Genomic DNA, 13,006 nt, shown 5'->3' on the forward strand with positions numbered 1-13,006 from the left:
AGAGCGTTATAAAGTCAAAGCATTCTGAATTCAAATATTTCTGCACCACTTTTAGGTGGAACTCGGATTTAATTAAAACTGTTTTCCTTATTCTATGTCACACTTTGGATTATCAACATACTCCATGTATGTTGAAGCTCAGATTGGATTGGTGTATTTGTTGAGTACAAAAGGCCACTTGAAAATACAAGGACAAAATAGAAGAGGCAGTGTAGAAAACAAAACAAAAAATCACAGAAGACCACAGCAACAGCATTTTTGTTATAGTTGCCAAGAAAATGATGGAAATATGCTGGAACGAGGCCGTACTTTTATTAGAATAGAAGTGGGACTGCTTCAAAATGTATAAGTGGAGGAACATATGGAATGAGAACAATTCACATCCAGTTAGAATGTGGGGTCAAGAGAAAAGCTATAGAATGAGAGTTATCCTGGTCAATTCTTCTGGCTCAAGTTTGTCCAGTCAAAAGATTCTCCCACAATTCACTTGCAGAATTGAAGTGAAGTGTATTTACCCATTTAGCTAAGAGACTGCACTGCATATTTGCTGACATAAGGCTCCACAACCATCTGCTTTCCTTTTCTGTTTTTTTTTCCTTGAGGAATCACTTGAGGAGCTCAGTCCAGTGTGTGTGAATGTCACTGCTTGAAATGAAAATTGGCCAAGCTGAATGACGCTTATTTCCCAAACCAGCTGTCAGAATCTGCTCTGCCTGCTAAAGAATTCCACTTTTCTCTCTGTTGTTTGGTGTACTGAAAGGGGAGGGAGGAATTTGATGGGAAAGGAAGGAAGGAAGGAAGGAAGGAAGGAAGGAAGGAAGGAAGGAAGGAAGAAAGGAAGGAATGAATTTGGTGGGAAAGGAAGGGAGGGAGGGGAGGGAGGGGAGGGGAGGGGAGGGAGGGGGGAAGGAAGGCAGGCAGGCAGGCAGGAAGGAAGGGAGGGAGGGAGGGAGGGAGGGAATTTGATGGGAAAGGAAGGGAGAGAGGGAGGGAAGGAGGGAGGGAGGAAGGAAGGAAGGAAGGAAGGAAGGAAGGAATTTGATGGGAAAGGAAGGGAGGGAGGGGAGGGGACGAAGGGGGGAAGGCAGGAAGGAAGGAAGGAAGGAAGGAAGGAAGGAAGGAAGGAAGGAAGGAAGGAAGGAAGGAAGGAAGGAAGGAATTTGATGGGAAAGGAAGGGAGGGAGGGGAGGGGACGAAGGGGGGAAGGCAGGAAGGAAGGAAGGAAGGAAGGAAGGAAGGAAGGAAGGAAGGAAGGAAGGAAGGAAGGAAGGAAGGAAGGAAGGAAGGAATTTGATGGGAAAGGAAGGGAGAGAGGGAGGGAAGGAGGGAGGGAGGAAGGAAGGAAGGAAGGAAGGAAGGAAGGAATTTGATGGGAAAGGAAGGGAGAGAGGGAGGGAAGGAGGGAGGGAGGAAGGAAGGAAGGAAGGAAGGAAGGAAGGAAGGAAGGAATTTGATGGGAAAGGAAGGGAGGGAGGGGAGGGGACGAAGGGGGGAAGGCAGGAAGGAAGGAAGGAAGGAAGGAAGGAAGGAAGGAAGGAAGGAAGGAAGGAAGGAAGGAAGGAAGGAAGGAATTTGATGGGAAAGGAAGGGAGGGAGGGGAGGGGACGAAGGGGGGAAGGCAGGAAGGAAGGAAGGAAGGAAGGAAGGAAGGAAAGGAAGGAGGGAGGGAATTTGATGGGAAAGGAAGGGAGGGAGGGAAGGAAGGAGGGAGGAAGGAAGGAAGGAAGGAAGGAAGGAAGGAAGGAAGGAATTTGATGGGAAAGGAAGGGAGGGAGGGAGGAATTTGATGAGGGAGGAAGGAAGGAAGGAAGGAAGGAAGGAAGGAAGGAAGGAAGGAAGGAAGGAAGGAAGGAAGGGAGGGAGGAATTTGATGAGGGAGGGAGGAAGGAAGGAAGGAAGGAAGGAAGGAAGGAAGGAAGGAAGGAAAGGAAGGAAGGAAGGAAGGAAGGAATTTGATGGGAAAGGAAGGGAGGGGAGGGAGGGGAGGGGAGGGGAAGGGGGAAAGGAAGGGAGGGAGGGAGGGAGGAAGGAATATGATGGGAAAGGGAGGAAAGGAATGAAGGAGTTTGATGGGAGAAGGAAGGAAGGAAGGAAAAACGTATGAGCAGTAAGTTATCTACTTTCTGTAATATAGATGCTCAAACATAATTCCAAATTATTACAAATACTATTAGTATTACGTTCAACATGAATTATGCAAAGCATTACATTTTATGTAAATGTACTTACTTTCCCAAACTGACACAACATCTGTGTTTGATTATGGAACTACTTTTGTTTGGGGGTTTATTATTATAATTATTTTATTAGTCATTATGTGGAATTTATAGGGCAGTCTCTAACACGCTGGAAACGACCCCTGCAAAGCGCAGAAGAAAGATAATTTTAGCCTCTCAAAATAAGAAGCATTCAGGAATGATAATAACTATTTATCAGGTTACAAACTAACCAGAAAATCATTAGAAATCCTTGCACGCATGCACGCATGCACGCACACACAGAGAGACACACAGACACACACAATGAAGGATGAGAATGTGCTTGTTTTGAATAAAAGAAAGCTTATTCTGGCTATAGCAGAAACCTTATGAAATTGCTGGAATGCATAGGGCAATCCAAGCAAGTAACAGAGAGGTGGCTGCATTGTGTAAAACCAGACACATCCCTCGGAAACCCAAATCACAAGACTACGTCTGATTTACTTTGGCCACCCTGCCACGTGTACAGATTCATTGGAGAAGACAATGGTGCCAGGAACGGTTAGTGGAACAAGAAGAAAGGGCAAGCCGAGAACAAGCTGGCTTCGTAACACCAAAACTGATGCAAACATGAAGATCCAAAAGCTGAACGAAGCAAAGTCCACGTTCTGGACAGAGAGGACTTCTGTGTTGAAAGAGGGGCCAAAAAGGCCATCTATATTAACACTGAACAGCCTTCTTCCCATGGAGGGGGTGGGGGATACGACACCACCCATCTCCTGTCAGCAACACAGTCCTTTCAGCAGCTCCACGAAGGCTCCACACCCATTTGCGCTATCCAGGTGGCCCTGAGGGTGCAGATAAACCTCCAAGTGGCCTCAACGACTCTCAGGAAGAGTCCTAATGACCAGGTGACTGCGAGGAATATAAATCTTTCCGTCTTCCACCCTTTGGTCAGAGCTGAGGCAGCCTTCTTGGCTGAGAAGCGAAACGGCTTCAAGGAAAAATCGAGAAAGTCCAGTTGCTGAGATGACTGAGAATCCCCAGAGACAATTGAAAGACAATCTGATTGACAGGGTAGCATGTAGAACACTTGCCACCGTTTCACTCCATACAGCATTAAGCTTGTGAACGCTCAAGCTTCCTCCTTCTGTTATATATTTAAGATGGGCCGTATTTAATATTTATTTGTTATGTATATGTAGGGGTATAGGTCTACACATACAGTATGTGTATATAGTATGGTTAGGTGTGTGTCATGTATGTGTTCCACTTAGAGAGCGGGCAACTAAATTTCATTTTTTGATATGTGTCGTTGGGCCCACAGTAAAAAAAATGACAATAAAGGGTATCTTATCTTATGTTATCTTATCTTGTCTTGTCCTGTCCTGTCCTGTCCTGACTTGCCTTGCCTTGCCTTGCCTTACCTTGTCCTGTCCTGTCCTGTCCTGTCCTGTCCTGTCCTGCCCTGCCTTGCCTTGCCTTGCCTTGCCTTGACCTGCCTTGCCTTGCCTTGCCTTGCCTTGTCCTGTCCTGTCCTGTCTTGTCTTGTCTTGTCTTGTCTTGTCTTGTCTTGTCTTGTCTTGTCTTGTCTTGTCTTGTCTTGTCTTGTCTTGTCTTGTCTTGTCTTGTCCTGTCCTGTCCTGCCTTGCCTTGCCTTGTCCTGTCCTGTCCTGTCCTGTCCTGCCTTGCCTTGCCTTGCCTTGTCCTGTCCTGTCCTGTCCTGTCTTGTCTTGTCTTGTCCTGTTCTGTCCTGCCTTGCCTTGCCTTGCCTTGCCTTGCCTTGCCTTGCCTTGCCTTGCCTTATCTTATCTTATCTTATCTTATCTTATCTTATCTTATCTTATCTTATCTTATCTTATCTTATCTTATCTTATCTTATCTTATCTTATCTTATCTTATCTTATCTTGTCACATGGCTAAATGGTTAAAAACAAAATAGGCACGAAACTAAACATTTCAGTGCCGGTAATGGTCTAAGATTCCTGGTACAACTAAATCACTTCGGAACGTGCTGTAAGTGAAGAACATGAGAAGGATGGCAATAACCCTCTTTGTAAATCAGATTACATCACCTTGCTAACTGTCAAAGAGAAAAAAAAATGCAAATAGTGGGAAACTCATTTCTTAGGACAAAATATTCTGCAACATCAGCGTTCTCCAGCTGGCAATTTAAAAGGATTAGCCCCTTCGTCCCTGGGGCAGGATGAAAGCTAACACGGCATTTGCAAATGTCTTAGCACGTTGAAATGAATGGGGTGATGCAGTCATATTTCAAGATTGGATGTTGGGGCGGACTTTTTACATGTTGGTGAGGTTCTTCTGAGCAAGACTAGGGCTCAAAATCAAATAATAAATATTTATTATTTATTTTGACTAAGGGTCAAAATAAAAAAAAAAAATAGGGGGTCAACTTGTTTTTCCAAAGCCCCAGAAGGCAAGACAAGAAACCATGGATGGAAACTAACCTAGAACTAAGGAGAAATTTCTCGATTAATTGTAAGAACAATTAACCAGTGGAGTGGCTTGCCTTCAGACTTTGTGGGTGCTCCATCACTGGAGGTTTTTAAGAAGAGATTGGACAAAAGCATTTGTCTGAAGTGGTCTATCTAGGCCGGTCTCCTGCTTGAGCAGGGGTTGGTCTAGAAGACCTCCAAGGTCCCTTCCAACTCTGTTATCCCGTTAAGACACTTCGATAACTGGATTGGCCAGAAGAAACATGGAGTGAATCCCTCACTAAACATTCCAGGAGCCATGACTTTTATGTTCACATCAAAATGGAGAAGTAATAGAGGGAGAAACAGCTTTGCAAAAGAAAAAAGAAAAAGAAAAAAAAAGCCTACGCCAGGGATGACATTTTGCAAACAACAGGACGCAAGTGCCCTGAGCGGTTTCTTAAGCAAACCCCACTGAAATGAATAAGTGTGTGGTGCCAGTCTCCTTAATTCCACAGGAATGTTTCAAGGAAAAAAAAAACCCCAGGAGGGCTTTTTTTTTTAACTCCATGGCAAAGAAGAGTTGTAAATTCCACCCAGTCGGAACCTTTGACACACATTCAGGCTGTGACCGAGGCAGACGGCACAGCCACAGCCTGATAGAAACACCATTTTCTCAGCAAGCAATGATTGCAGTCTGAATGTCGGAGAAATGGAGAAAGCAGGTTTTTCGCCTGAAGAGAAGACATGTTATAAGCCTACAATGAAAATATCCATTTATTTGGATGGCGGAGGAGAGAGAGAGAGAGAGAGAGAGAGAGACAAAATGGAAAAAAACCTGTGGCTGAGATTAAGGCATTGTTTTTATTTTTATTTAGTTCCCCCCCCCACAAAAAAATAATCTGTCAGGATATTACATTTCACGTATTACCAAATATACACACCAATTTGCAAAAATGGTTGATTCTAGACAGATAAGATGCTAGTACAACTGAAGGGGACCTATAGGCCTCACGTTTAAAATGGTTGTCATGGCAACATGATCAAAGCCCTGCTGCTTTTTTTTTTAATGCAACTGGTCAGTTTTTAAAATGGATCGTCCTATCTACCCAAAATGTACTGTATTGGGGCTAAAGAGTTAACCCAACATAAAGCTGGTTTAACCTTTCTTCTAGGTTCACCTCACACATTGAACCATAAAGTAATCAAAACTGTGATGAGTTTGAATAACACTTTATGGTATTAAAAGACATAATCAAGAAATGAAGGCTAACAAAATTAGGCAGCCACTGAATCTGAAGCTGGTCAGGTCTGTTGGACTCGATATCAAAGTAACCTTAAGCCTTTTTTTCCCCCCATAAAAACAGTTCTCACAAGACCTGCATCAAATTTGGCCTCAGAACAGATCAAATTGGATTCTTTTTCTTTCAGAAAACAGAAGTGTATAACCCCTATTAAAAACACAGAATTGGAAAAAAAAATAAACCAGTTTTTTTTTTCCAACTCCCACCTGATATATTTATTGCATCATCTCTACTCTACCCAAACCCTTTTTTTGGATTTTTTTTAAAAAATATTTTTAACGCAGTGACCAGATCCAAAACACGTTCTCATTGCTTGATGATGATTTGCAAATGGATCAAGCCTTTGCTCCCCTTTGCTCTTGAATTTTTTCGATATATGTTTTCGTAGATTCGGGGACTGAAGTTTTGAATCCCCCTGGAGCAAACTATTCTAGTTGAAGGGCGGCGAAAATTAAGTTGTAGCGAACGAGGTAACCATCATTGTAGATATACAGCCTCCGGTCGATTGGGCTGTAGTTTATGCTCTGAATGGTTTCCAGCACTTTATCCACAATGATGCTTAGACTCCCTTCTTTCCCAGTGTTGGTATCAAAGGAGTAAAAAATCTCCTCTTTCCTGGTGTTCAGAGGCCTGGTAGCATAGAGAACCCCACATATAATAAAAGCATTAGAGACCGCCGGCCTGTATTGCTTCGTTTGCCACGTGTTCAACACATCAAGAGACGTTTCGTTAATCCTGCTAATGACAATGTTACCTTGGCTGGCTTCTGTGGAGTAAATAACCCACAGCCCATTCTCATCCACAGCAAAATCTATGTCTTGCCAAGCTACCCCCGCGTAGGAGAACCGATTGTTAGAAACGGCATCCGGAAGAGGCTTCCTCAGCACCATCTTATTGGTTGCTAAATCGACCTTACCCATATCTCTTGAGCTATATACATTAAAATACATATAATTATTGTGCACGGCCGTTCCGCTGCCTTCGCCGTACTTAACTTGGTTTTCCCTGGAGTATTTGAAGAGCAGCAAATCATCGTAGGAGTCGTGGAGTCGGTAATATTCCAGGTATCTTCCTTCGGTGTTTAGAGGTGCGACCCAATAAAGCTCTTTTCCAGGGCTAAGAGGAGAGGAATATCTGCCCCAGGCTCCATATTTGTAAGCAAACCCTCTCCAGTTGAGCTGGATCACGTACGGTTGACTGATGTTCATAATTGGGCCATGACCACAGTTCCCTATAATCAGGAAAGAAAGAAAAAAACCAGAATGTTTACATGTGGGAGATTACAAACAAATTCAAAGGCCCGGAGACTAAAACATATGAAGAATGGCTGCAGGGCTTGGCTTTGGCTAGTTTTAAGAAAAGAATTTCTAGCAGTGTTCCAGTATTTGAAGGGCTGCCACAAAGAAGAGGGGGTCAAATTATTCTCCAAAGCACCAGAGGGCAAGACAAGAAACAATGGTTGGAAACTGACCAAAGAGAGAAGCAACCTGGAATTCAGGAGACACTCCCTGACAGTGAGGGCAATTAACCAGTGGAACAGCTTGCCTCCAGAAGTCATGGGCGCTCCATCATGAAGATTTTTAAGACGAGACTGGACAATCACTAGTCTGAGATGGTATAAGTTCTCCTACTTGAGAATTGAGATATAAATTAGATAGTAGTTGTGGTGGTTTTCTGCTACTCTTAGTTTGTGTGATTCTGAGAATTTTTTTATTATTTTTTGAAAAACTCTACTGACTATCATAGAATGTATGTCTGTGTTTTCCTGCCTAATGAGATTTTTTTTTTTTAGCAGAAACAGCTTCACAGGCCTTTAAAAGGATGTGAAGACCACATACAGCCCCGGGTCCCAAAAAATCAACCTATGATGTGTCTTATCTATTGATTAGATTGCAATAGATCTAGAGAAAGGCTATTTCAAGATGATCTTAATAAATTGATCATTCAAAGCAAAAGTGATGAGAAGTATCCAGCTGAAAAAGAAAATCGTTCTCGTGGAATCGAGATTCTATCGTTTAGTATCCAAGAAATTGACGAATAATTTCTTTAAGGAAGCATTTCCTATTGCAGGTCAAATATCAAGCAATCTTGCCTTGAAAAGTAGGGTTGTAACGTTTGAAGAGTCTGTTATTTTGAGAATTTGTACCCTGCTTTTCTAGTGGCCATAGCTATTCCTGGGTGGCTGAATCAGATTAAATAAATGCAAAGTTACAATTTTAAAAAAATCTTAGAAAAAGACAAGGGCAAATTGTATCTGTCTTTTTGGCAAGAAAACTTGACAGACATGACTAAAAGTCAAGCTCAATTCAAGCGAAATGTCAAGACATTTTTTTTAAAAAATGCCCATAGTAGGGCAGTGGTAGGACATAGTAAGGCATGTAGTAGAGCTGTGTTGCTATTATCCTTTTCATCTGTCTTGTCTTCTCATCCTTCCTATTGCCTTCTCCTACTGGTATCTTATGATTTATGATTGCATCTCATGATTTATGATCTATGATTTATCACTTTGCTATTTGTATGTACACTGAGAGCTTCTGCACTGGAGACAAATTCCTTGTGTGTCTAATCACACTTGGCCAATAAAGCATATTTCAATAATCCAATATTTTCTACCAGAGCAAAGTACTTGTAAATCAAACTTACTTCCCAATCGTAGGCAAAACAAACTCAAACCTAAGATGAACTTTCAACTGGAGCTTCATAAGCCAGACCTTCATAAAATGGTTTACTTCCGAGTATTTTGGCCAAAATAATTAGCATTCCCTCCCTTACTCATCCAAATTTAACTCCAATAACGCATTCAAAATTGTTACCAGGTCTCCCATTTGCTTCTTTGGCCTTAGAAAGAAATTTATTGGTAACTCAAGAGTCTTCAGATCAAAACGCTGAAATTGTTCTCAGATTTGACTCCTATGCACAATTCTTCTTTCTTCCAGTCCTTCCCCAATACCAAGGGGAGGGGCTGAAGGGCTATTCTCTGTCAGCAATCAGAAGGTATCATTAAGCATATTAAATACTTAAACTGGGCTTTGAACCCTCTTGGCAACATCTTGGCAGCAAAGATGAAGCGAAGACATTAGGCATAGATCCAGCTGTTGAAATGAAACTAGGAATGAAGCTATCGCAATGCTCTCTCCATCCTTGTCTCAATTTGGGGGCAATGTCTCTGACCGGGCATGATAATGCCAATCAAAAAGAGAAGCTCTGCCATTGGTTTTTTGTTTTGTTTTTTTCTGCTGGAACTGCAGGAGGAACCACAGAATTGCCTGACTTTACATTGGCGTGACATCAAATGGATGAGTACATTACTGGCCTTTGATGCCTACAGGGAGCATCATGACCCAAACTGTCAATTCAAATCTCAGAGGCTTCCCAGTTTGAGGGTTCAGGGGACGTGGTGGCTCAGTGGGTTAGGACGCTGAGCTGGTCGATCAGAAGGTCGGCAGTTTGGCGGGTCGAATCCTGAGTGCCGCGTAACAGAGTGAGCGCCTGTTCCTCGTCCCAGCTTCTGCCAACCTAGCAGTTCGAAAGCACGTAAAAAATGCAAGTAGGAAAATAGGGACCACTACGGTGGGAAGGTAACAGTGTTCCGTGCGCCTTTGGCATCTAGTCATGCTGGCCACATGACCACAGAGGCTTCCTCGGACAAGCGCTGGCTCTTCGGCTTTGAAATGGAGATGAGCACCAGCCCCTAGAGTCGGAAACGACTAGCACGCATGTGCGGGGGAACCTTTACCTTTACCTTTTTTATATTGATCAGAATTCACTTTAGGAAAACATAGGAGTCACAGGCATACATTATGTTGAGTGTTTTTATAATAAGCAATTAAACTGTGGATCAGTTCATTCTCCACTCTCTGGAGTTGGCGTGCACTACAGTATTCTGTGTAGCAGGAGAGGGAAATCAAGAGAGGGTGGGTATGTAAAAAAAAGTGTCCCTGAATTATAAAGGAATTAGCTCTCGGCTTTTCTCCAGTTTCATTAAGTATCGGCTGCCTGCCATTTTTTGTAGCAGATATTTATCTTCATGTATAGGTTGAATAACCTCACAATTGATACAAAAGCTAGCAGTGATGCAAAGAGCCATGGAAAGAGACACACTCGGCATCACAAGACAAGATAGAAAGACCCGCACGTGGATTAGAGAACAAATGAAAATACACAAGAGTAAAAGAGTCAAAGAATTGAAATGGAAACGGGCTGGTCACATAGCAGGAAGAACGGATGGCAGGGGGAGCAAGGCAGGCATAGAACAGATCCCACTTGATCAAAAGCATCCACGAAAGAGATCTAAAACAAAATGGAGCAAGGGCAGCAGCAAGTATGGCAGGCCCAACTGGCAAAAGAAAGCTCAGGATCGTACGAGTTGGAAACATGCAGAAGAGGCCTTCATCCTGCAGTGGATAGACAATGGCTAACATGATGATGACATTAGGTTGAAGCCCAAATATGAATACCAATTTCACCCAGGGGGGGGAGAATCTGCATAAGGATTGTTGACAATCTTTGCAATGTCTGTTGGCAATCTCAAAGGTGCTTTTTCAGGAGGCAACTGGACTTTCTTGTTTCTCTTTGAAGACGTTTCTCTTCTCATCCAAGAAGCTTTCTCAGCTCTGACCTGGATGGTGGGGAAAGGAAGGATTTATACTCCTCGCAGACAGCTGGTCATTTGCATTCTTCCAGAGAGTCGTTGAGGCCACTTAGAGGTTTATCTGTGTCCTCATGGTCACCTGAGTGGTGCAAATAGGTGTGGAGCCTTCTTGGAATTGCTGAAATGTCTCCATTTGCACTATTCAGGTGATTCTAAGAATACGGATAAACCTCCAGGTGGCCTCAACGACTCTCTAAAAGAAAGCAAATGACCAGCCCTCTGCGAGGAATATAAACCCTTCCACTCCCCTCCATCCAGTCAGAGCTGAAGAAGCTTCTTGGATGAGAAGAGAAATGTCTTCAAAGAAAAAGAAAGTCCAGTTGCCTCTTGAAAAAGCACCTTCGAACATGATCTGGATGACTGAGAATCTCCACAGACATTTTTCTGTTGGCAAATTTTCCCAAATTTTCTTTTTTCTCATCCAAGAAGCTTCTTCAGTTCAGAAGTGAAGAAGCTTCCTGGATGAGAAGCAAATCATCTTTGAAGAAAAGACAGTTGCAGTGTCTCGGGATCATGTGATGTCCTTCTGTGACTTTCTGACAAGCACAGTCATTGGGGAATCCAGTGTGGGAAGTCAGCCCCCCAGGAAAGGGAATATTTAAAAGGCAGAATATATTTTCCTAAAGGATTTTAAGGAGGCAGAAAGGCATGCCCAGTTTTTTTAATAGCCCCAAGTCTCCCTCCCCCAAGCAGAAACCAGCTCTATAGAAATGCAGATGTAAATAATACAGGAAGTTGGAGGCCCCCAGCTAGAACCTTAGGAAGACAAAGACACCTAAAATCTACATACCTCACCCAAACTCTAAGACAGAACATAATAGGATTAACCCACGGATGCCAAAGAGGCACACCCAGACTCAGGTCAAAATACGTGACACAGGAAATACAAGGTCTCAAACAGGAACAGGAAACAGCCTCAAGAGCCCCAGAGGATATAAAAACCCACTCCCCACATGTGCTCTCTCTTTTTTCTTCCAGAGCCATCTTCCTGTCTGGCTTTCCTCTTCAATAAACTGCAACCTTCTTCCTAAAGCAGTCGCCATGTTGTTTATTCCCGGCTTGGACTGAACCAAAATGAAGACTTTTCCTTCAACACCTGTTCTGTTCTAGCCTATGATCGGCCCTGTTTGAATGTCAGGGACAACCCCTTTTTATAGTAAACAGGCTGGAAAAACCCAACCAAATTTATTTACAAAGAAATCAAAAGTTCAAACAAGAGTTAAACCAAAAAGTTCAAACTAGAGTTAAACAGGAATAACAGACCAGGACTCTAGCAGAAGATCTTCAAACAGTTGCCTTCAGCAACCAGCACCTCCCGCACCTTCCCCTTTTATCTGCAGTCCCAAGGCGTGGCTTCTCATGGCCTTCTCCTCCTCTCACCAAGTTGCCTCATTGCCTTCTTCTGTTCTACTCTGCTGGATTGCCTCCTGCTCCTAGCGTCCCTGAATAGATCCAGCTGTGAATCATCTACATCCAATACCTCATGCTCAAATGGCTGAGTCTGATGAGGAACGTGTCTGGAGGGGCCAGGCTGAGAGTCCTACAGTGCATCAGAGCCTTCCTCCGACACCAAAGGCTCTCCAAACCCCTCCTCCTCCTCCTCTTCAGAATCGTCAGACTCAGCTGCCAGTATCACAGGCTGACGCTGAATCACAACAATACCAGAGTCACCCAACAGCTGTGTAACTAACTTAAAAACTGCAGTGATTCACTTAAAAACTGGGGCAAGAATGGTCATAAGATGTGGCAAATCTCGCTTAACAACTGTCTTGCTTAGCAACAGAAATGTCGGGCTCGAAGTCTACCTGTAAAACTAATAGTAACCTAAAGGAATTAGGATCGCCTAGTCAATTCATAGGTGAGGAAGCTGAACGGGGGTCTTCCAAATTCATATTCTTTTCACACTTCTGCATCAGTATGTAATCAGCATTAGCTTTTGGCATACCTATCTTTCTGAATATACCTCCATCAGCACAATAAAAAAAAGCCAATACAGATTACAGTCATTTTATGAGCCAGGTTTATAGCTAAATGCCTTGCAGCTTACCAGCTTTTAAATCAATAGCAGCCTTTTAGACAGCGGAGAGATATGTATAAGGTAATATTGCCGCCGTAATTTATAGTTTGTCCTTAACTGTCAACACATTGACTGAGTTAATATTCCTAAATCAGGAACGTTCTTTTCAAATTAAATGCTTATTAATGACTTGCATAAATCTGAAAAAAATATACTTAAAAGGAAACACCTGTACTTTGCTGTTAAAGTTAAAAAGGAATGTGTCATAGCCGGTCACATAGATTTAGCCTGGCGTCATTTTTCATGTCACTAAGCTAAGCACTGGTCTGGCTTCGTTTTAATAATTCATGTCTTGTTTCATAAATTAAAAAAAAAAATCACCTATTTAGCCATGAGATTTT

The 13,006-nt window shown here is 42.8% G+C and overlaps 1 protein-coding gene across 1 annotated transcript in view; it reads right to left on the reverse strand.

Annotated features, from left to right (window-relative positions):
- Positions 1-6,362: 6,362 nt before the first annotated feature.
- Positions 6,363-13,006, reverse strand: part of OLFM4 (olfactomedin 4) — a gene marked incomplete at both ends in the record, with an annotated part of 40,778 nt that continues 34,134 nt past the window's right edge. The window contains one exon of the mRNA XM_083362572.1: positions 6,363-7,168. Within this exon, the coding sequence (XP_083218698.1) occupies positions 6,363-7,168 (806 nt within the window). The remainder of the gene's footprint in view (positions 7,169-13,006) is intronic.

This window comes from Vipera ursinii (genome assembly GCF_947247035.1).
Source record: "Vipera ursinii genome assembly, chromosome: 4".
Lineage (NCBI taxonomy): Eukaryota > Metazoa > Chordata > Lepidosauria > Squamata > Viperidae > Vipera > Vipera ursinii.